The sequence below is a fragment of the Alligator mississippiensis genome, chromosome 3 (assembly GCF_030867095.1).
Source record: "Alligator mississippiensis isolate rAllMis1 chromosome 3, rAllMis1, whole genome shotgun sequence".
Classification (NCBI taxonomy): domain Eukaryota; kingdom Metazoa; phylum Chordata; order Crocodylia; family Alligatoridae; genus Alligator; species Alligator mississippiensis.
Genome location: NC_081826.1, coordinates 299,125,509 through 299,148,700, shown reverse-complemented (window position 1 = coordinate 299,148,700; position 23,192 = coordinate 299,125,509). Strand labels below are relative to the sequence as shown.

The 23,192-nt window shown below is 50.1% G+C and overlaps 1 protein-coding gene across 2 annotated transcripts in view; it reads right to left on the bottom strand.

Annotated features, from left to right (window-relative positions):
* The window catches only part of UBE2R2 (ubiquitin conjugating enzyme E2 R2), a 72,429-nt gene that overhangs the window by 2,176 nt on the left and 47,061 nt on the right, over positions 1-23,192 (bottom strand). The window contains exons 1-3 of one of the 2 annotated variants that reach the window (XM_019480046.2): positions 20,903-21,385; positions 15,075-15,161; positions 7,877-7,974 (exon numbers count right to left, since the gene is read on the bottom strand). In XM_019480046.2, the coding sequence (XP_019335591.2) occupies positions 7,877-7,974; positions 15,075-15,161; positions 20,903-20,986 (269 nt within the window). In that variant the 5' untranslated portion in view covers positions 20,987-21,385. Of the gene's footprint in view, positions 1-7,876; positions 7,975-15,074; positions 15,162-20,902; positions 21,386-23,192 lie in introns of those variants that run through there. The other variant, XM_059725322.1, reaches the window with a different exon arrangement.

Here is a 23,192-nt window from a genome sequence, read left to right as displayed (position 1 = left end):
CGTTCCAGATGCGGTACCGGGATCCCGCTCCTGGCGGCAGCTTCCCAGCTTCCGGGCCCGATGCACTGGGAGCAACCTTTGGTTTGCCAAGCAGCGCTGCGCTCCTCGGATGTAGCTCGTCCTGCTTGGGCAGGCGTGCGGGGCCTGGGGTGATCCAGGGACCACGTACCGTGGCCTCACGAGACCTACTGGTCTAAAGAGGCAGCAACCGACTACAAAATAAGTCACTGCATTTGTTTTAAAGAAGCAGCATTTATTCTTTATACCCGGCCTGCCCTTGTACCTCTGCCAGACGCCCCCCCCCACCATTCACGCGCTGAAACGCTCCCGTCCGGATTCTCGCCGAGATGATCGTTAGCGTCTGGGCGCGGCGAGCAGATGCTGCAATCCAGGCTAGGCCCAGGGCGAGCGTGCGAGGGGCCCATCGCAAACACCCCACCCCACCCCATCCTGGTAAGCCATAAAGCCAGAGGTCAGTGGCATGGGGCCTGCCAGCTCCATCAGGAAGCATGGACGGGATGTGACCCTCAGTCAAATGGAGCATCCAGCATTTGACTCGTCTGCCCAGGCCAGGCACTGGGGGGAGAGGAGAGCTGTCGAGACCCAGTGTCGTCCGAGTGACAGGATCCAGGAGTGGCCTGGGTCTTCCTCTGCCTGGCATCTCCAGGAGTCCCGCTTTACTTGCCTGAGCCTAGCTCTATGCCCGCTGCCCTACAGCTTGGAGCGGTGCACGAAGAATGGGGAAAGCGACTTTCCTGCAGTCCCCAGCTGCGCTGCCAAGGGCCCATCTCACCCGAGCAGGGAGAGGAGGAGGAACTGCCAAAGCCAAGCACGTAACTCCTAGCAGATGGGAATGCATGAAAAGGAGACAGAAGTCGCCCTTGCTGGACAGCATTTGAAGGAGACCAGGCTGCAGGCAGGAGGCAGCCGTGGGGCCACTTCACACAAGGCCAGTGCTGCCCAGCGGTTGTGCTGAACACCCCTGGTGCCTGCGTACCCCTGTGACAAAGGCATGGCAGGGACCCAAGTCCACAGCCCGGCATCCAGGCTGCGGTCAGGCCTGACCACATCTGCCTGCAGCTGCCCCGTGAACAAAAGCACTGGCAGCTCAGGGAAGGAAGGGGCGTACAAAACAGGAGACAAGAACGGGCCTCAGTCACAGTTACAGTGCAGAAGACACACTCGAGTACATTTCTTTATCCCAATAATAGCCCGCTCCCCGTACATTTATTATAGATGGCTTGACAGATTGATCTACAGAGAGGAGAGGGGGCATGCACACACCGAGTACGTTTCTTTGGCCCAATTATATACAATACATATAACTATGTAGTTATATATTATATAATGGGATAAGGAAACACACTCAGAGTTCATGGTTTCAAGCACTGTGATATATAATTTCACTACTGAGGCAGGGGTCCAGCAACCTCAGACTGCAGAGGAGGGGAAGTGTGGATCCTAGTAAAAGGTAAGTGCACACCACTGCTGCTCTTGATGGCGATGTTGAGCTCAGTGACGAAATAAGTGTTTGGAGCAGAGCCAGCAGGTACCACAAGGCAGCAGAATAGCGGGAAGACAGTCCCTAGCAAAGGGCTCGTTCACTGGGATGCCAAACAGGTTTCTCGAAAGCATCCAGCCACCCACGTTTGTTAGGCTCCTCGTCCAGCTCCAGGGAGTTTGGTCAGGCTTCCAGAATAAGCTGTGGCAGTCAGCAGGGAGGCAAAGTGATGCGAGTGCAAAGAACTGGAGCAAAACTGGTCTCAGTGGGGGCAGATGACAGGACAAGGAGCAATGGGCTCCACTTGCAGCAAGGGAAGTTGAGGTTGGATATTAGGAAAAACTCTCTCGCTAGGAGGGTGGTGAAGCACTGGGGCAGGCTCCCCAGAGAGGTGGTGCAATCTCCATCCTTGGAGGTTTTGAAGCCCCCGGTAGACAAAGCCCTGGCTGGGATGATGTAGTTGGGGCTGGATGACTCCCAAGGTCCCTTCCAGCCGTCATCTTCTATGAGCCTATGAACTGCCTGATACACAGCAAAGATGGACAAAGAAAAGACGCCCTGTGCTTCCGACTCCAGCAGGAGCCTTGCCAGCTCTACCTTGGCTCCAAGTGGAGCGCTCCGATTTCCACAGGGAGGAGGACTATGGCTCTACCAAGCTGCCTCTGGGCTCCGCAACGTTAGCACTGTTAGGTGTGCAACCGTGACTCTCAGGATACTTCTGGAGATTTCAAACAGGAATGCACAGTGCTAAAAGCATTTGACCCACCGGCATCTTTCCGAGTTCCTTGCAACAGAAGAACCGCTCTAGTATTTTCCTGGAGTCAAAGAGTGAAAAAGGAAGAGCTGGCATTTTCCAAGGAGGACATTGAGTATAAAATAAAGAGCTCCTTGAGTCCTAAAAGGTTGAGGACCACTGCTCTAAACAATCAATTAAGACTGGGCTCGATTCCTACTGCCATAAATAAGATGGGGACAGTACTTCTATGGAAGGGCAAGCTGAGACAAGACAGAAGCACATGGGGACAGTATCCCAGACAGCTCCAGCTGTCCCTTCACCTCCCATCCCTGGAAGTAACGGGTTCAGACACCACCGCGATGGCCTCCTGCGTTCTAGATACAGCTGCAGGGTTCGCTGCCGGCCTAGAGCGCTCTGGCTGGGGACTGGACACCCTGACCAGGGGATGGGATATAAGCAGGCCCCAAGCCAGAAGATGAAACTGGTTAACGATCAGAGATGTAAAAGCGATTCCCTCGGCTGCAGACAGGGACAGCCTGCACTGGCCGACAGCAGGCTACAAGAGTCAAATAACCATGGGTGAGGAGAGGGCAGTTTGTCACCTCTTCGACACCAGCTTTACCAAGGCTGCTGGGATCCAAGCCTCCCCTCTGCTGCAGTCCGAGGTCACCTGCACCCCGCCTCCGAAAGAGGGAGAGAAGGGGAAGCAGAAGCCCGAGCCGTCCCTGGGACCCAAAAGCAAGCTCACTCATTTTCCAACATTTGTCGGGACCCAGGACAAATCTCCCCCATCTTCCTAGGGTGCAGAGAACCCCAACGGCCAAAGACTTCAGCCTTCGATTTCCACGTGTGCCATCAATGCTAAGAAAGCAATGGAAATGAAATCTATGCTGAGGCAGAGTTTGTTACCAAAGCAAAGGCTGGCGCTTGGAGCCGTACACAGTCTGTACCCAGGGACTGAAGACCAGAGCGGGGCTGGACTGGACTGGGCTCAGCACTGTGGACCAACACCAATCTTAACACTTCACCCACCACTTCCCGCATCAGGCCGTGAGCTACTGGCACAGCTAAAGCATCTCTGAGGTCCCGGAGGACTGGAAAAGGGCCACTGTGGTCCCCATTTTCAAGTAGGGGAGGAAGGAGGACCTGGGCAATTATAGGCCAGTCAGTCTCACCTCCATCCTAGGCAAAATCTTTGAAAAAATTATCAAGGCTCACATTTGCGAGAGCCCGGCAGGACAAATTATGCTGAGGGGAAACCAGCACGGGTTCGTGGCAGGCAGATCGTGCCTGACTAATCTAGTCTCTTTTTATGACCAGGTTACAAAATGCCTGGATGCAGGAGGAGGGGTAGACGTCGTATACTTAGACTTCAGGAAGGCCTTCGATACGGTATCCCACCCCATACTGGTGAACAAGTTAAGAGGCTGCGACTCAGATGACTATACAGTCCGGTGGGTGGCGAATTGGCTAGTGGGTTGCACCCAAAGAGTCGTGGTGGATGGGTCGGTCTCGACCTGGAAGGGTGTGGGCAGTGGGGTCCCGCAGGGCTCGGTCCTTGGACCGATACTCTTTAATGTCTTCATCAGTGACTTGGACGAGGGAGTGAAATGTACTCTGTCCAAGTTTGCAGATGACACAAAGCTATGGGGAGAAGTGGACACGTCGGAGGGCAGGGAACAGCTGCAGGCAGACCTGGATAGGTTGGACAAGTGGGCAGAAAACAAGAGGATGCAGTTCAACAAGGAGAAATGCAAAGTGCTGCACCTAGGGAGGAGAAATGTCCAGCACACCTACAGCCTAGGGAATGACCTGCTGGGTGGCACAGACGTGGAAAGGGATCTTGGAGTCCTAGTGGACTCCAAGATGAACATGAGCCGGCAGTGTGACGAAGCCATCAGAAAAGCCAATGGCACTTTATCGTGCATCAGCAGATGCATGACGAATAGGTCCAAGGAGGTGATACTTCCCCTCTATCGGGCGCTGGTCAGACCGCAGTTGGAGTACTGCGTGCAATTCTGGGCGCCGCACTTCAAGAAGGATGCGGATAACCTGGAGAGGGTCCAGAGAAGGGCCACTCGTAGGGCTTGGTCTGCAGGCCCTTGACCATACAAGGAGAGACTAGAGAAACTGGACCTTTTCAGCCTCCGCAAGAGAAGGTTGAGAGGCGACCTTGTGGCTGCCTATAAGTTCATCACGGGGGCACAGAAGGGAATTGGTGAGGATTTATTCACCAAGGCGCCCCCGGGGGTTACAAGAAATAATGGCCTCAAGCTAGCAGAGAGCAGATTTAGACTGGTCATTAGGAAGAACTTCTCCACAGTTCGAGTGGCCAAGGTCTGGAACGGGCTCCCAAGGGAGGTGGTGCTCTCCCCTACCCTGGGGGTCTTCAAGAGGAGGTTAGATGAGTATCTAGCTGGGGTCATCTAGACCCCGCACTCTTTCCTGCTTATGCAGGGGGTCGGACTCGATGATCTATTGAGGTCCCTTCCGACCCTAGCATCTATGAATCTATGACTTGCAGAGATCGAGAGATCCCAAAATCTACCGGCCAGGGGTTCCCAGTTACTTGCCTTCTTTGTTAGAAGCATTTGCCTCCCTTCCAGCCACTGACTCATATTCCACCTTGGTCCAAGTCCCTGCCAAGACACCCTATCCTCACGACACCCCGCTGCTCCACCTTACTGCAGCCCTCTAATCTGGGAGGGAGGGAGGGGAACCAGCTTGTCTAGGCCCGCACAGGAGTCGGCAGCGGAACGAGGTCTGGAACCCAGGACTCTCGCCTCGAACCCCCAGCAGCCTCTGGAGCACCAACCTCCGTTGCGTGGGGCATGGGAGACATCGGTTCTCCCTGCTGCACAGCACAGGGCCCAAACAGACTGGACTAGTGCCTGCAAAGAGGGAAGAGCAATGGCTCTGAACCTCTAAGCTGGCAGAGCTGTTAAATGCACCTCTTCAGCAGCAGCCCCAAGGGATTGAGAGATGCTGGGGCCATCTGCCTCGTGTGACCAACAAGCGTAGCTTCTGGAAGAGTTACGCTCATCCCAAGTTTTCAGAGGCACGCGTGCCCGGCTGCTCTGAGAGGGCATCCCTTTGAGACCCTGCCATTACACCTTATGGAAACCTGCAGCTAATGGCTAGGGGCTCAAACTGTTCGCTAGGACGCGGAGCCTGCAGACTGCACGTAGTCCATGGTGGGGGAACGGACCCCAGCGCGCTCTCATCACCTACCGCACCCTCCCCACCAGCCCATCTCACCGGGTCCTGCTTTTGGCACGAGAGCTGTGTTTGCGCAGTGCCCAGCCTGGGCCCCGGATACACTTCTGCTCAACGGCATCCACGTACCTCCTCTCACAGCATCACCAGTCACAGGTGGGAGTGGGACAAGAGGGACAGGAATCCTTTGGGCCAAGCTTAGCTCCAGACTCCTGTAACCTCCCAAGATAAATCTATTGGGCTTCACCTGAGCAAGCCTGTGCAGGGCCCAGAGCTACCCCCTAACCAGGGCGGAGAATGAGCCAGATGTTTGGAAACATGCTCTCTTCACAACTGTTTTAGAAGCAGCCACAGTAGTACGAAATCCCCCTGCGCTCCACCTCTCCTGCCGCTGAGCCACCTAAACAGGACTCCATGCTGGAGACCAGGCAAGAGAAGGAAATTTTACTTAACCCAGTCCAAAAGGCTCCTTCAGCATCAGGTGTCTTTCTACCCAGGTGCAACTGGACAATGGGCTTGGTAAAGACTTAACCCTATGCCACAGTCTTAGAGACGGCCTATTTCAGGGCCTCTGAACACACATCCCAACAGGGTCGTTGTTCCTTAGGTACCCTTTCTGCCACTGACTGACAACTGCCCAACCCGTGAACCAGGCCCCAAGTGTCCTCTTTTTACCTGGGACAAGGAGAGTTTACTGTGCACAACGTGACGTGCAAGCAGGTCTCAAGCATCTTCCCCATACTCCCTTTGCTAGGGGGCCCCAGTCATGACAAGTGACCCAGGCCAGCTTAATCAGACCATGGTTTAAGTGATTTAGCTCCGTCAGGTGCGCTCTCCGAAGTCGCAGCAAGAGCCGAGAGACCAGTTGAGATAGGCACACGGGGAGTGTGCTCTAGGTGAGGGGTGGTCAGCCTGCACATGCACGGGCAGCCTCTGTGTGGGGCATGCGGCAGATCTGGGAGGGAGCAGAAAGCAGAGCAGCAGATTGGGAAGGGGATGGGAATTAGAGTGGCACCTGGGGAGGGTCTGGGCTTCAAATCTGTAGCACATCGGCCAAAAAAAAGGTTGTTCATCCCCACTGCTAACCCAGCATGTGTAGACTGGTACACGCAGAAGCATGCCGTGAAGAAGCGGATGGGATGAGACCCCAGCCAGGTCAGCCGCACGCAGCAGGATGAGATCCACGGACCAGATCCAACCCAAAGACTGCAGAGTGAAGTGTGCCACCAATTTTAGTCCGGGGGCAGTGCACCCCACATATCAAACCATTACCCACAACTGGGGTTTCTGCTGCAGCACTGCTACCTTTTGGCTTCCCTCACACAGGCTAGGACCTCAGTCCTACCACTTAGAGAGGGCAGGGAAGAAGGGAGCATGGAACCATCCAAGGATGCAGTAAGATTTGAACCTGGGGGAAGTCACCATTACGCTGGGAACAAGTGGAAGGAGCCAACATTGACACTTCCCTAACAGGATACAGATTGGGGACAGTTCAACTTAGGCTTTGGTACAGAGTCTGACAAAGCTTTAGACCTGGAATAAGAAGTTAACATCCCAGCAAGAATTCCTCTCGCTGTGATTACCACTGCACAGGTCAGTGGTTTGCTATGGCGATGGCTGCTTTGTCATCTGTACATCAGACATCCCATAGCAGGGCAATTGCAAGCTATGCAGAGTTAGCATTGTTAAAAAGGATTAGCTGGGAGTGCCTTTGAGCATGTGAGGTCCATTCAGCTTGGCTCAGGATGGGAAGAGACCTGGGTGGCCATTTGCTGGATTCAGAAGACAAGAAAGATGATCACACATGGGACGGCAGGGAGGAAGTAGGATTATTCCCCAAGGTCCAAGCAGGAAAGAGCAAAGCAAGCTTCAGACAGAGCCTAGTGTAGTCCTTGCTCCCAGGCCAGACCCTGCCTGCTTCTTTAGACCTATCCTAGGCTGCATTAAAGGCTGCAGCAACTTCTAAAAGGGGAGTGCTTTCCTTGGCTTGCACAGACACTGAGCTCATTCTGAAAGCCATTTCTCTCCGAGTCTACGGACTGATGCTGAATGCGTTTCCTACGCACAAAATCTCCATGAAGTGCTTACTCTGAAGGAGAATGATAGTTTAAATATCAAGGACGATGTGGATTTGCAAAGGGCTGAAAAAGCACAAGGCTGCCTATTCATTAATCCATTTTTAACTGACAACAGAAGTCTCTACAAAGGTTAGTTCTGCATTAAAAACACTGTACAACCTCTCTTCCCATTTCAGACTGTTGATTGCTGCCAGGTTCAGGCAGCCAAGCCTCGAAACAGGGTCGTTTACAATGGTTGCTAAGTCAGGTTTCCCCATTTCCATCGGAGGCTGCCAGGTCGTTTTACAACAGTGCTTCTGTCCAGACCACGGCCTTGTGCACCTCTCCACTGGGGCATTTTGTTACCTGACGTTCTGGGTGGGATTCCACCTTTCGGAGGGCAGTTCTCCACTCTGTGGGTCATCTACCGGTGGGTGAAGAATTGAAATACATACGTCTCCATTCTGCAAGAAAGAAGTGGAAAGATTCAATGTGCATTAACCACATTAGAGCCACTGACGTGCTGTTTGACCCAAGTGTGCTTTGGATAACTTTTGAACAATTAAAGCCTTGGGAGTGGGGAAAAAAAAATAAAAGTTGGGATGGCTATGCAACTAAACTGCACGGGCAACACCGCTCAGTATAAACAGCACTCGCTACTTTACATGTAGAGTCACGGCCTTTGCACCTAAGGACAGTGAGCACAGCAGTACTCGGCATTCGTTTTTTTGTTCAAGCCGCTGAGCTATTTTTTGCCTTGTTACAGTTTCTAAAAATATAGGTAGGGTAGCAAATACTTAGAGAAAAAAAAAAAGTCACGAGTCCCAAAAAACCTACAGTTCCTTAGTTCGTAACCGATTGCGCTGATGGCTACATTATGTGAACAGCAGTCACGTGGGATCCAAGGCATGAGAGCAGATTTTGCGTTCCAAGTGGTCACTGCAATATCCATCTAAATCACGGTTAATCCTTCAGAGGACATAGTGGTCTACCCACAACCTTCACTTCTTGCAGAGGATGAAGTTTTAAGGGACTAGAGAATGTCAGCAAGTATAAAATAGCATTACCTCTCTCAGGCAAGCTCAGGGGGTGCAAGGTTTTTGAAGATACAGTTTAGCATCTTACTGCTTCCTAAGCAGTAGCAGAGACGCACACTGAACGCCGCACAAAATTGCACCCGAGTTGCAAACTTGCTTAGCGAGTCTGTAAGCAAAAGAAAGGAGTAGTGCGTTTATTCCCTCATCTGGACTCTTACAGACATGTGCTCTCCTCCGGCAGGCGTTCAGCTGACTTCTGAGCAGGGGGAGCCCTGGCAGTGTTTGTGCTGGAACGTGACAGCGGATCAGATAGGTTGGGACGGTCTTGAATATCTCCTTCCAGACTCGGTAACTCCAGACACCATGCAAGACTACCCGGGGAGGGGAGACATGGGAAGGCAGAAGGTCTCTGAAGGATGCACAGGACTTTGCTGCAACATCCCAAAGGAAAAAGGGATTGTTGCGGGGCATAACTGAATCCTTTCAGCCATACAGAACATGTAGCCTGACCATCAGGGACACAGATGGGAAACGGCACATTTAAAATTTGCACCTCTGGTCTGTACACTTTTAGGAACCGTTCTGAATCTGTCTCTCAACAAGCATACGGATACAATTCACAATACAGCGGCAATACTATAGGCAAGCTTGGCTTTATTCTGCATTTCACAGGAACAGCAAAGGAAGTTTGTCAATTTTGCCTCTATGCTTCCTACCTGCCCTGGGGAGAGCCGCCTTCCGTTTTGAATGGATGTCCCTTGATAACAGCCCTCCCACACCCTTTACAGCAAGTTTATTCAGCACGAGACCCCTGCTCCGTTCAGCAGGCTACAGAAACGCAAGTAAAGCGTGCAGCAAAGTAAAGTGACAGCCAGGCCAACAGAGCTCGTTCCCGTCTTGCATAACAGCGACGATGCCGTCCCACGTTCCGGACCCGACTGACCCAGTTGGTTCGCTTTGCGCTCCCAACTAAAAGCAGCATTGCCAGGGCAGGGGCCTGCCTACAGCACTCCCACTCGGAAAAGGTTTGCCAGAGCCCTGCTGCGACAGTCTTAGTCATGGATTGTTTCAGCCTCAAGCACTCCTTCCCATTTATCCTTAAATGACTTATCAGCATTTCAGTAGCAATCAGCAGCGAGTGCTGTCCTCCCACACCAAAGGAAGAGACCCTGCCCTAGCCAAGAACTTGCACTCCAGGGGTATTACTGTTTTCCACCCACGCTAACAGCTTCTCCAAGACCACAGCATCCCAGTGACTCCCCTTTTGAAGGAGTCAATAGGATAAGCCACCTCCTGAGCGTCACCCATGCAGTAGAGACACGGCCCATGTTTATCTGGCACTGACTTTGAGGTGCAGCTTTTATGCTGCGCTGCGTTTCGGAGGAGCGGGTTGTAGCCATGTTGGTCTGAGGACGTAGGCAGACAAAGTTCTTTGGGTAAATGTGATCTCTTTTATTAGACCAACTAAATAGTTGGAAAAATTGTTCTCTGCAAGCTTTCAGGCACAAACACCCATCTTCAGGCTGCTCTCGTCTCAGTGCCCAAAGAAAGGTGTTGGTTCTCTGCAGGCTTTCAGGCACAGGGACAACAGCAGACTCTCCCGATGCCTGAAGAAGGGTGTTTGTGCCTGAAAGCTCGCAGAGAACAAATTTTCCAACTATTTAGGTGGTCTAATAAAAGAGATCGCATTTACCCAAGGAACCTTGCATCTCACTGCAGTCTGTCAGATGCACCATAGTTCAAGGCTTCAGGTTCGTGGATGCCAGCCAAGCACTTAAGGCATGGACAAACTGCCTAGTTAGCAGGGTGGAGGGGGGATGAATTTTCTACACAGCAGCTGATTCAAGAGCTGGGTCTGTGCACCTGCCCCTATCTTATAGTAAGTGAAAGCCAAAACACATGTAGCTTGAAACTCAGTCAAACAGGGCTAAACTGACACAGTTTAGTTTTCACTTACTGTAGCATAAGAGCACCTACGTGGAGCAGCTGAGCAGCGATTAAGCATCCCTGTGCCCTTTTCACCTGCTGCGGTCTGTTCCTTTGTCCACATGTTGAGTTGCTCACCTAAACTTATCAATGACACTCACGTTGTAGAGTTTGCTGGCTTTGCAGGATACTTCTCCAACCAGGAGAGCAGTAAACAGAAGGACAACACAGCACCTTCGAGCTTCCAGATAAAAGCTAGCAATGCTAAAGGTACAGAGAACATGAACCAGTTAATTCCCTCGTGGCTTTTCATAGGGGAAAGCAGCAGATTTGGACCCGCTATCCTTGCAACTCGGAAAGTTGTGCATGCGGAGGTTACAAACTGCTTATTAATTCTATGCCCTGCACTGGCTGCATTAACGTTTCCAACCGGCGTGTACAGCTTCAGCGTCAGAAAACATGGCCCAGGGAAGTGCCGTTGGGAGCCCAGCAGAGGGAGGCTGAGCTCCGGGAAAGGTCTCCGCAGCAATACGAGGAGCAGCTGTAGCCCAGGGTAAGCACATGGATTAGCAGGTACTTTGCAGTGCCAGGAGGTCAGAGGAAGTTTAAGGAGCAACAGGGAGGGCAAAGGAGAAGCTCTTCCTTTTCAGCAGTGACGTCTCACCTGGCACCAGCAGTCAGGAGACAGGGACAGCAAGGGCAGGCCTGATGGGCTGGTACACGAGGCTAAGTGCAGCCGCGGGGAGAGGAGAGATGGCTATACACAGCTGGAGGATGTAAACAAAGGTGGTACAAGGGGGAGTAACTGGATAGCACAAAAGGGGAAATTGTGGCTGATGACTGATGGGCTTCCTGAGGGTTGGATTTCACATGACGCTGAAACCCTCTTGCTGGGGGACATTAAAGCTAGCGTTAAGCACAGACCTGGCAACAGAACCAGACGGCCAACGGAGCTGGATGTGGCAGATATCCGATTGCTAGCAGGGTGCGATTAAAATCAGGTTTTCTTTAAAGCCTGTTTTAATCAGAACCCCCTCAATGACTTCCCACGCTGTCTCAATAGCATCTTTTATAGAGCACTTGGGTCTTTTTTGTCCACTGCACCTTACAAGACCGTGGAGCACGGGGAAGAGGAGACCTCAAGGGGTCGTCCAGTCCATCTCCCTGTTCCAAGGCAGGATTAGCCGTACCTCAACCATTCCCAACAGGTGTGGGGCTAATCTGATCTGAAAAGGCTCCAGCAATGGAGCCCGTAACTCCCCTTGGTAATCTATTCCAACAGCTGCTTCTGCTTACATTGCCAATGTCCAACCTAAATCTCCCTTGTTACAGTTTAAGCCCAGTGCTTCTTACCCTGTCCTCAGTAGACATGCAACAGCCTTTTACATACCGGAGACCCATACCTCCCCTATGTCTTCTCCCGGGAGAAGCAAAAATGGATTTTGCTGCTTCTTGAGAACAGAAGTTGGAAGTTTCCTGAGACCCCTAGGCAGCTGCTGCTCTCGTCCAGACTTTCAGCAGGTCCATACCTTTCTTGAACTGGGGTGGGCACATGATTCGGCATTCACAGGGTCTTGGCTGGAGCAGAGTGAAAGGATTACTTCACTTGTCTAACATATTGGGCGGTATAAACAGCAGCCTCGTGTGTTTGTTTTTGTGCAACAGTACACCACTGCTGACTCACGCTGTTTGTGAGCTGTAACCCACCCATCATCTGCGTAGTCAACCACTCCCCACTTTGTATTTGGGCTGTTGATACATGCCAAGTACAACATTTGGGAACCGTCTTTACTGAACGGCACCTATTTCAGGCCACGTCTCCAGGTCATTTCGATTCCTGATCCTACCTTCCAAAGTCCTGGCAGCCCTTCCCAGGGTAGGATCATTTGCAAGCGTCCTGCCAAATCAGCAATACAAATATTAGCCAGTGTTGCAACTAGAACAGGCCCCTGAAGAGCTCCTCCCTGCACTGACCTCTCAATTGGACAGGACGCCATTGGGAACTACTCGAGTAGCCATGCTTCCAGTTCACAGTACTTTCATCAAGACCAGTGGGAGCCACCATGTGCATCAGGTGTGCCACAAGTCAGCCCCACATCCTCCCCGAGTGCCACTCTGATCCTTTCCTCTGCTTTCCCCTTTCCTGCCCTGTGCTCCCTGTCCCATCTGCCACTGTATTTGTCCTCTCCCGTCTGCCATGTGCCAGACAGGCTGCAGGTTAACCCCCCTCTGATCTAGACCCCTTTTCCCTAGCTTATGGAAACAGCATGCAGGCCTGTATTAAAAGCCTTACTAGAGTCAAGGTGCATCGCATCACATCTGCTGCTTCCCCCTCATACTGAAGGGCCCATTACCTGGACAAGGAAGGAAATAAGGGCACCTGATATAGGTTCACGGTGAATCCAAGCAGGCTGTTATTCATCACCTTTTTTTTATCTTCTTGGCACTCGCAAACAGATTGATTGCTTGTTTGTTCCAATAGTTTTCCGGGAATGGACTTCTGGCAGCAGCAAGCCTCCAGCATTTCTGCCCATTTACTCTCGAAGGACTGTCGTTTGTAGCTGTCCTGCTTCGCGTCCACTGCTTGGCCTTCCTATCTGTGTAACAGCCTACCGATTCTACCCGCTTCAGATTCCCTTGCTTCTTCCTAGTGTCTTGTGTTTAGGGCCAGGTCCACACAAGGACCAAGCAGATGGTAGGTGCCTAAATCCAAACCTGTGATCAAAACCCTCTTGCTGGATGGCTGCCTGTAGTTGCCTCCCAGAGGCAGATGCACTTGCTTAGCGAGTCCCTTTTTCACTCGGAGGTTCCCTAAACATCAGTTCTGCATGCTCCTGAATGCACCTAAATCTGAGATGCAAGGTGCCCGAAACCCTGCCTAAGCCTATTAAGAATTCATAAGCTAGGCACAGCAGCACCCAAGTCACAAGGGCCCCAACCTGGCAGGTATATTCTCAACTTGCTTACTGCGCTGGACAGCACCAGTTTCAGTACAAAAAGTCTTCAGCCACAACTACTTTCAAGCACACCTGCAGAGGCAGCAAGGCCTGCCCTCCATACCAGAGCAGAGAGGCTCGAGAGGAAGACCTGGGTTCTAGCCCTCCTCAGCTCGAGGCACAAACCCACATCTCTCGCAGAATCCTCTAACCAACAGGCTACAGGCTGGATGGGTCCTTTCAGGCCAGACACTGAAGACAATTACTGTACAGCCAAGGGTGTAAGGTTAACCGGGCCAGGAAAAGTAGAGAGGCCTTATGGGTGCCCCCATCCTAACCCGTTTTGCGGCCCAAAAAGGTCAGAGCAGTGTCCGGTGAAGTGGGAGAACACAGCAGCCACTTCCAGCCATAGTTGGAGTCAACAGCATGGATGCCATGTGCATCCACTGCTCAGCAGGCTCTGTGACTGCCAAGGGACTGGAAACTTTGACGGCCTTTATGCACCACTCAGCAATCATCTACAACACAACACAGCTTAGGTGGGAGCAAAGCACCCGTGTGGCCAAATCTGGAGCCATGCTCCTGTGTGCTGCAGCTCGATGGGACCCCTTTTCAGCACCCCTGTCAGTGCTCAGCAGCAGGCCTGTGAGAATCAGTAAGTATTCAATTTGGATTCAGCCAATTCAATTTGGAGATTTGGATCATTGTCCCGAATTAATTTGGCCAAACTAGCTTCGGAAGATTCAGTGCTGATTCGGAGATTTGGTGATTCAGCCATAGAGTGTAATGGGGAATCACTGAAATACCTATAACTTTGTCATTTTTTGGCAGATTTGGATGGAAACAGCAGGGACAGTAGTCAGAAGGGGCTACGTTTCAAGGAGATAGGTGCAAGGGTTTCTGGGAAACTGCACCTCAAACTGCTGAAAGCAAAACTGGTGTTACTTGTGCATGTTAAGGCAGATTTGGATGAAACTAGCAGGGATGGTAGCCTGCAACAGGGGACCTTCCCGGTGCCAGTAGATCTCCACCTGCCCACCTGTTTCTGGACCAGCCACCTGTCCCTCTTTTGCTCAGGTAGAGACAGCTCATAAAAGGGACAGAAAGGCTGCACACAGAGGCTTCAAGTCAGTCCTGCTTAGGTGTACGCAAAAAGCAATTTGGATTTAGCCCCGAATCCCAAATAAGCTGCTGTTCATAGTTTCAAAACCGGCAAAAGGAGTTTTCACAAGCTATTTTGATTAAGTTTCGAAGTTCATTCAAATAAATATATGACAACTAAGCCACGATAGAGGAGGCTGCTCGAAGGAAGTGAGGATTAATTTCTTAGATGTGGATTAAAATCCCCCAAGAATCTGTATAGGAAAAAAAAAAAAACCCCAAACAAAAACCACACAGCCCATCGCACCCAAAACTAAGTTTCCCCTATTTCAACTTCCCCACCATGGCAGACTTGCAGAGCAGCTGCACACCTCTACACAAACCCTTCACCTCTAGTTAAGCAGCTGAACCTAAATTTCAAGCCATGAAGCCTAAATTGTGACACAGACACTTCGAATAGGGACAACGAAGGCACAGAGTGAAACGTTCAAGGCCATACACATAAACCTTAAGACTCAACACCATTAAGAGGAAAATTCCTCAAAAGCAGCAAAGGTACCTTACCTCATAGATGTTGGGGTGCCACATTTTGGTCAGGAATCTGAAGGTAGGTGGTGAGTATGGATAGTCGATAGGAAATTTAATGTGAGCCTGCAACAACAAGAGACAGAGAACCTGAGTTTTCAAGACACAGAACACTTGGAGACCACGCTGAATGGACATCAGCATCTCTCATCTCCAGCCCCCAGTGTGACCGGTCATAAAGGAAGCAAAATTCCCCATTTTAGACTAGTGCCGATGTGGACCTTTTAAAAGGCACACAACAAAATATGGACTTTAGCTCTGCCGAGCCAGGTGTGAGCGGATTGCTAAGGGAAAAGGAGCATGTGCGTCCAGATGGAGTTCAGACTGGTCTCCTGGTGAGTTGGATGAGCATCTACCTCACCTTCACAATCACTCAAGCCACTCAACTGGAGCAGTCTGAACTGTTGGGAATGGGTCTTTACTGGTAATACTGGAAGACCTGGGGGGTTGTGGCAGTGAAAATAGCCCTGTGAGGTACACCTAAAGCTAGGTATTTCAGTTAGCCAGTACTTCCACATCTTGGCACTCTCCACATTCAAATATTAGAAAGCTTGCATCATTTTTAGACCTGTGTAACTCAGCATGATTAATTATAAATGTTGATAACTTCCTTGGATTATTAACAGTGAGTTGAGACACCCAGAGCTTTAAAAATCAGCATTTTTTTTTTTTTTTTTTAATTAAGAAGTGATGGTACAGAAGCTTAGACATCAGTAAGATTTTAATCTGTGCTGAAAGGCTATAGCCAGCCTCACGGTAGCGATAAGGTTGTAGCCTGTGCTCCTTGCAGTCAACTAACACATCTCAAAGTCTGCCTTCACTCTGCTTTTACAGAAAGGACTCCTCTCTTCTGCAAGGAGTCATAGGTAGCTGGTCCATGACACCGATGGGGCCAATTTGGCTACTGCTAGTTTTGTTAACAAATTGGCTTACAGTTCAGATAAGAGAGGGAGCAAACCAGAATATGAACCCAATACAAAAGTTCAGCAAAATGCCAGGTAAGACCACTCCAAACCAAGATTTTTTTTTTTTTCCTTTTGCAATCTCAAGATGTATAAACTCAAGAGCACAAAAGCCCAGGACTGAACTGGATCCTCTGCCCAAGAGTTTTATTACCATCCACTGGTCACTTCACCTTCTCAATCTGCTAACATCCTAACCTTGCTGCTGGGCCCATCCAGCAACTTCAGCCTGAATTGGCACACTTATGGCAAGGGTGGCCAATGGCAGACTGGAGAGGGGGACAGGTAGAAAAGTGGTAGATAGGGCAGGGAGAAGAAAGCAGAGCAGCAGCTTGGCTGGGGAGCAGATTGGGTAGGGGAAAGGGACTTGGCTGAACATGAGGGGCTAATTTGTGGCATGCCTTCCAAAAAGGTGAGCCCCCAGAAAATTAAGCCCGTAAACTTGAAAATGCAAATAAGAGCCTAAATTAAAAACACAACAGTATAACTGTGACAGACAGGCCAAATTTCCCTATTGTTGAGCTATATTTCTTGCATGAACTGTAGATGCTAAAAACTACTGAACAGCTCTTAGGGCACCAGTTCCTGGGTTGCAAGTATAGCTGTGGGGTAAATCTGAGGGCTACATGATTGCCCGTGAAGACAGAACTGCTGCAAAGCTGAATGCAATCAGTGCACTACATGCATGCGATAAATCCATGCGCTTTGGCATGTCCCACGATAGTGCTGGGCGGGACAGAACATGCAGGGAACGTTCCTCGCGAGTGCAGGCAATGCATGGTCCAAGCCCGCACTGGGACCAGCAAAGATCAGTGATGCAGACTGTGCAAACATGCAGCTTTGTCTAGCTGAATAACATGCTCGGGTGCACCAAGGTATTTCAAACAGAGACGCCAAGCAGCCTTTAGCCCCAGAGGTCAGGATTTGGCCCTGCCACCTGCTGCAGCTGTAATTTGTGGGATTAAAATACACTAGGAAGCCCCAGAAAGTGATAGGAAGGGGAAATTTTGCAAGGATCCCTTTCACCTCTCCATCTCCAAATCACTTCCCATTTGAAAAGGGAAATCAAATACTTTTCTGGGATGCTCCCGAGAGCCAGGTCCAAGAGTATTACTCAGCACTTCGCTTTTGTAATGGAAGTGATAATTTAAAGCAGCTTTGCACCAGTTGAATGTACTTAAAACATTTAAATAAGTAAAGGAAGCCAAGAGTTTAGGGAAATGCTGCCAGATGGCTGATGGAGGCTCACTAACCGCAAGAGCTGGGAACCCAGCTCTCTCACCAGAAACTCAATCCCCAAAACACAGCCAACTATTCCGCTCACTGGAGAAAGAGGCAGTTGTTTTTGGAGAACAAATTCAATCTCCACCACCTCGCTGGCCTGAAGACTTCTGGATACTTCATGGGACAAACTAATGGAAAGGGGCTCATGAGACAGGTCATGTTTGGTGCCATGCTAATTTAGCACCAGAGGCCCAGGGTGGGTGGCACTTGGTCCAGCCAGAGCTCAACTCAAAGTGGAGTTGTAGAGCGAGTGCTTCGGGAGGCTCCAGACAAAGCTCTGGAAAAGACACCGTGCAAGCACCCATGCAACTGTATTTACACTTCTGATTTCCTAAGCCACTTAAACAAGGATGCAGGGAGTAAGCACAGCAACCACGCTGTGAATGCCTGCTCTCTGCCCCCTTTGATACTACTTTGTGTGGAGGTGGGTGCAGGGTCAGACCTGCATTTTCCCCTTGGCAGCACTTTGTTTTTGGAAATACCAAGGGGAGCAAAGCAGATCACAGTCGTATTAAGCCCGATGAAATGGGCTGCCTGAGGGCTCCTTCCCACGTCATTATTTGACGCGCTGTTCAGCCTCTTCAACTGGCGCCCTGACACCACGGTCCGCAATTTCCAGAGATTCGTAGGCACGGCACAGCTATTTTAGTTGACGACTTCCTGTTCTCTTGCCTAACATAGCCCAGATGCTCTCATTAGTGATCCATATTTGGAGTGTGTTATTTGGTTTTCCCCATTACTCCATACCACATTATTTAAACTGGGTCAAACAAAGCAGTTGAGGGAAACCTCAGAAAGCTAAACTAGCCATTCCAATAGCAGGTTACATTAGTAGTCACTACTGAAGTAAACCAAAAAGTTTCCAGCCCTTCCTTAAGGAAGCTTGGAGAGCCTGTCCCTATGGACAGGATATAGCAATTAACTGTGGTCTTTCCCATTTAGCAATCATTTTTAGAAATGTTTAGTCCACCCAGTACGTTATAGAGTAAGAGGGCATGATAGCATCCATTACGACCTGTACCTAACCCGAGTTTCCAAATATTTCTATTGCACTCAGCTTGCTTAGGAAAAAGGGCACGCATATTTACGAGAAACCAGCAGCCTGTATTAAGATCACGAGGCTGAGATGGTGATGCAATTGCTGCAGAAAAGCATTGGTGTGCATCAGCAAGAGCTGCAGGTACTCAGTACCTTAAAGCTTTTAGCTTGGAAGGAGTGAGAATAAGGCAGGTAACATTTCAATATCAGCACTGAACCCCCCCCCAAAAAAAACAAACAAACAAAAAAAACCAAAAAAAAAACCCCAAGAAAACCCCCAAAGACCAAACTCTGCCCAGGCAGCACCAGTGAAACGGCTGCCTGCAAGGTGGAGAGCAACCCAACAAGCTTAAAATGGCTTACGCCGTTCCAGGTAGGTAGTGAAGATCTGGACAAGATGAGATGCTTCGGCAAATGAAAAGCTGCTTAACGTGTTCCTGCCATACTTCTGCCTTGTGATTACGAGAAGCAGGGGAAGGAGTTACCATCCACAAGGTATCCTGCCGCTTCACTGCCTTTAGTCACCTGCATTTACAGCTCTAGAGCTATCAGCCTCTGAAGTATAACGTGCTACTTTAGAGATGCCTAATCGCTGTGTACATGAGGCTGTTAGCATTTGTAAAACAGCACCAGACCCTTGATTCTTCTGCTTGATTGGCAATACGCTGGCTTCCAACTGTTGCTCATCACTGTTTTCAGCATTTGCATTCTCGGTGAAAGCCCACTGAAGCATCTGTATCCACGATGCACGCTCTACGTGCAAGGCAGAAGGCCAGCACAAGTACTGGAACGACAGACCACGGGCACATTAAAATTTAATATCTAACCCCACAAAATGCCTTTTACTGCTTGCTGGTACATCACGCCTTTTTAAAATTCACCTAATGGATTTCTCTCTTCCACATTAAGGCTGGATTATTGAATGTGGCATTTAATACCGCACACTGAAAGATGCGCATCGTGGAGGTCATCGGTAAGTATCAACAGCCCGGCTAGCAGGCCGGTCCAGAAGCTAGAGCAAGTTGATGCTCTCCAGCTTCCGAACCTGAAAGACCAGCGATTGTAAAGCCAGCAAGGCTGATTTGACATGAGTGAATTATGCCAAAGCTTCCACAACAACTTTTCATGTCTGCACACTGTATCTCAATCTGCGGTCGAGGCCGGTACGGTGCACAGCTCTACCCGCAAAAGAGAAGTGACGCAACAGAAGCACCACGCAACTGCAGCTCATCTGGTGCTTCCGGCTGATGCTTTCGACAATAGTAGAGGGGTGGGTAAAATATAGCCTGCAGACCAGATCCAGCCTGCCAAGGGACTCCATTTAGCCCATGGTCCCTCAGCCCATCCACCCTGCACCCGCTGCCAGGTGGGGTCTCCATGTAGCGCAGCGTGGGACCCCTGTGGGCAGGGTGCACTCAGCTGGGCGGATGCCAGGATTGTGGGATGGGGACGAGCTGTGATCTGCTCCGCACACATCCCTGCCTGCAGAACTGGCTACCGTCACAGGGATGTACGAGGAGTGGATTGCAGCTCTGCCCCCGCACATCACCGCCCCACGATCCTGGCCCCAACTCCCAGGCACCAGCCTCACTCCCTACACATGGCCCCATCCCATCCGCCCAGCCAAACACGCCCGCCCGTGCAAGTCCTGAGCCGGCCTCCAGAGAGCCCGCCCGCCTGCCTGCCAGCACCCCTGGCGGTGGGTGCGGGGCAGATGGGCCCACACGGGACCAATTACCCCCACCACAGCTCACCAAAACTCCTTACGTGGCCTTCCAGACCACATCATTGCCCACCCGTGAGTTAGTAGGTGACTTGCAACTTAGTGCTTGAGAACGTGAGCAGCCTACTAATGCAGACGGGCAAAACAGAACTTGCCTTTGGCACAGCGCTACCACGTCTCACTAGCAGCGAAGGGCTGTGCAGAGGCAACAGTCACAAGAGTCCAACTCGGCCTGTTCCAGGAAGCTGTTTACGAACATCAGCAAGCCTAGACATAAAACCTGAAACTGCCGTATCGCCAGTATTGACATCACCCGCAGAACATGTTAAGACCATGGCTGAGCAACAAGATGACTGCAGAACCAGGGCTCCCTGGGCCAAAGTGGGATTGTCATGAATAAAGCCTGAATTAACAGGCATTAGGAGACCTAGTGGGCATTAATTAGTAGGCCAGCAATTGTGAACCCGGTGCCCTGAGATTCTTTGAGGGGTGTTGCAAGAGGTGGGAGGAAATAAGTACAGGGCAGGCTCAGGCTCTCCCTGCCAGGCTGCCCCCCATCCCAGTGCCCAGCCCCTTTGCAAGGAGGTAAAAAGCACTGTAAGAAATAAAGTTGTTTTTTTTCCAAATGGGGTACCACTCAATTCAGAGTTATGGAGGGACACCTCGAGCCTGAACAGGGTGGGGAGCACTGGAGCAGGCTACTTTCACCCACCTGTGGAGGGAGTCAGGGGGAAGAGAGAAAGATGCACACACCTTAAATTTTGCAAGCCAGACAGAAAAAAAGACACTACAATTCCCACCTCCACTGCCTTGCAGGATGCTCTGTGATACTGATGAGCTTTCACAGTCCTGATCCTGAGAGAAAAATCACTGGTACAGGTCATATCCTCCTCGCTGGCTTCAGCAAGTCTTATCCATCTCTACACTGCGATCTTCGGGGCCCTGCCATTCCATTCCCTTTTAAAGAGTCTGGTTTAACTGCCCCGCGCTCTCTCCCCAATTTTTAGTTGCTCCCTGGCAAAAAAGAAAAGCCAAATCTGGAAGGGCCGAGGCTGGGACAAGTCTGCCCTGTCTCTGTGTAGCCATGAGACCAGTTCAGCGGTGCTCAACTTTCTCTAGCAGCCAGGTTGCAGCTAATGAGAGTCAGAGCCAGAAACAAATCTCTGCATTTCCTATGCTGTGCTTCTCTCCCCTTTTGTAGGGGCTTTGTTGCGTCTTCAAGGAAGCAGGACTGAGCTCTGAACAGACACAGCAGCCCAGCGAAACTCCTCTCCTCTGCCTCCCCGAAGGGCATCCGATACCATCCAGAGACTATCCCATGTTGGATTCTCTCTAAAAAAAATAAAAAATATACACATACATACACATATATAAACACATACACACATATACATACACACATATATTCTGTACTGATACAAGCTAATTAATGAAGGAGGTCACTAAAAATGAAAGCCTTGAGACTTGACGTTTCAAACGCTTTTAACTGTTTCCTCTTCCATATCTTGGTTCTGAAAACATCACATCAAAGTTTATAACAGCCCACCACGTGCATCTATAGAAGACACTGGTCAAAGCTGTCATCTCTAAGAGCTGTTCAGTAACTATATGAACATAGTGGACTCGGCTGGAGTGAATGCATTTAAGTGGCATTTGTTCAACTTTGGAAGCAAAATTTCTCCTTTACATTTCAGGGGGGTTCTGCTTGGCAGGAAACGGATGGATCAGCCTGCCTGCGGTTCAAACATGCAAGTGCATCCGACTAGAAGCAATGGGGTAAATCCTTTAGTTTGAGCATTAATCTACCCCTGGTTAGATGCATGATCCAGGGTGTAAGAACATATTGTATATGATTCAAGAAAGACTGAAGGCATTTCACCAAGTGCTATTCAGTGGAGAGAAAGGGGCTCTGGACAGTTCAGCTGATACGCTTCCAGGCTCTTGCTATGAAATATGGTTTTGTGGGGGAACGATCTCAGCCACATTTGAGCCTTCCCTCCACTGTGCAAACTGATGTCAACAAGCAACACCCGGAAATATGAGCAGCTTTATGCCAGGCTTGCTCTGAAGAGGAACAATTAATTCATTCTTAATAAAAACTTCCTCCCTTCGGTATCCTAGGAGTCCAGTTTAGAGATCTGAGCTTCCATGATGCATTACAGGTGTTCATCATTTAGGATGCCCTCACTAATCAAAAAGTTAGCCTGAGAGCAAACTGGAAGCACTGGTAAGTGTGAAAACATGACTCACAAGATAAAGACAATGATTTCAAATAGGAATCTACAGCATCAATACATAAATACATACATACATACATTCTGACCCGTTATGGTCCAAGTTCTCTGCAATCAGAAAACTGCTGTACCATTTTCCCCATCATGAAAAAAAATGAGTGAAAATTAAGAGCTGGCATTTTCCAGGGGGTGCCTCGAGCCTAATGAGGGGTACCTTGAGCTTAAAAAAAAAAAAAAAAAAGTTGCACATCACTGTGGTAGAGCATTCAGGATCTTAAAGCAGCTTTCAGTTAGCAAGTCATTTCTACCCTGTAACAAAGCTTTACTCCAGGCACAGTGCTGCCTAACAAAATACTGCCATTAGGGACCAGCAATAGGAGGGCTGACTCAAATGCTGATGAGTCAAGAGCAAGTCACTCTTGACATATAAGGAGGTCTAAAAGGCACCAGCTGCAGTAAAACCATATCATTTTAACCTGTTAGGGCTCTTCCACAAAGGAGGGTTCAGCCTCAAACACAGCAAGCATCTCTCTTTAAAATATTCTAGTGTTGCTACTTTTTTTGTCAGAGCTGTTTAAAATAGCGGAGGCAGGTTGAAAGCAGACTGACGTACTTCCCCTGGCAACAGGCTGATCGCATGCTTCTGAAACTAGGCCCTTCCCTTGCCATGCTATTTATTCTGGTTGCTTTGTCAGCACAGGGATCAGCACACGGCTACCCCTGCCTGCATTAGCCAAGGGAGCTGCAGTGCCTGGTTTTCAATGCTAAGAGGGTTTTTACTAGCTCAGCAGCATGGGCCATCAATACGAGCAGAACAAAGCAGGGAAACACATTTCAAAGTGGGACTGGACTCTGG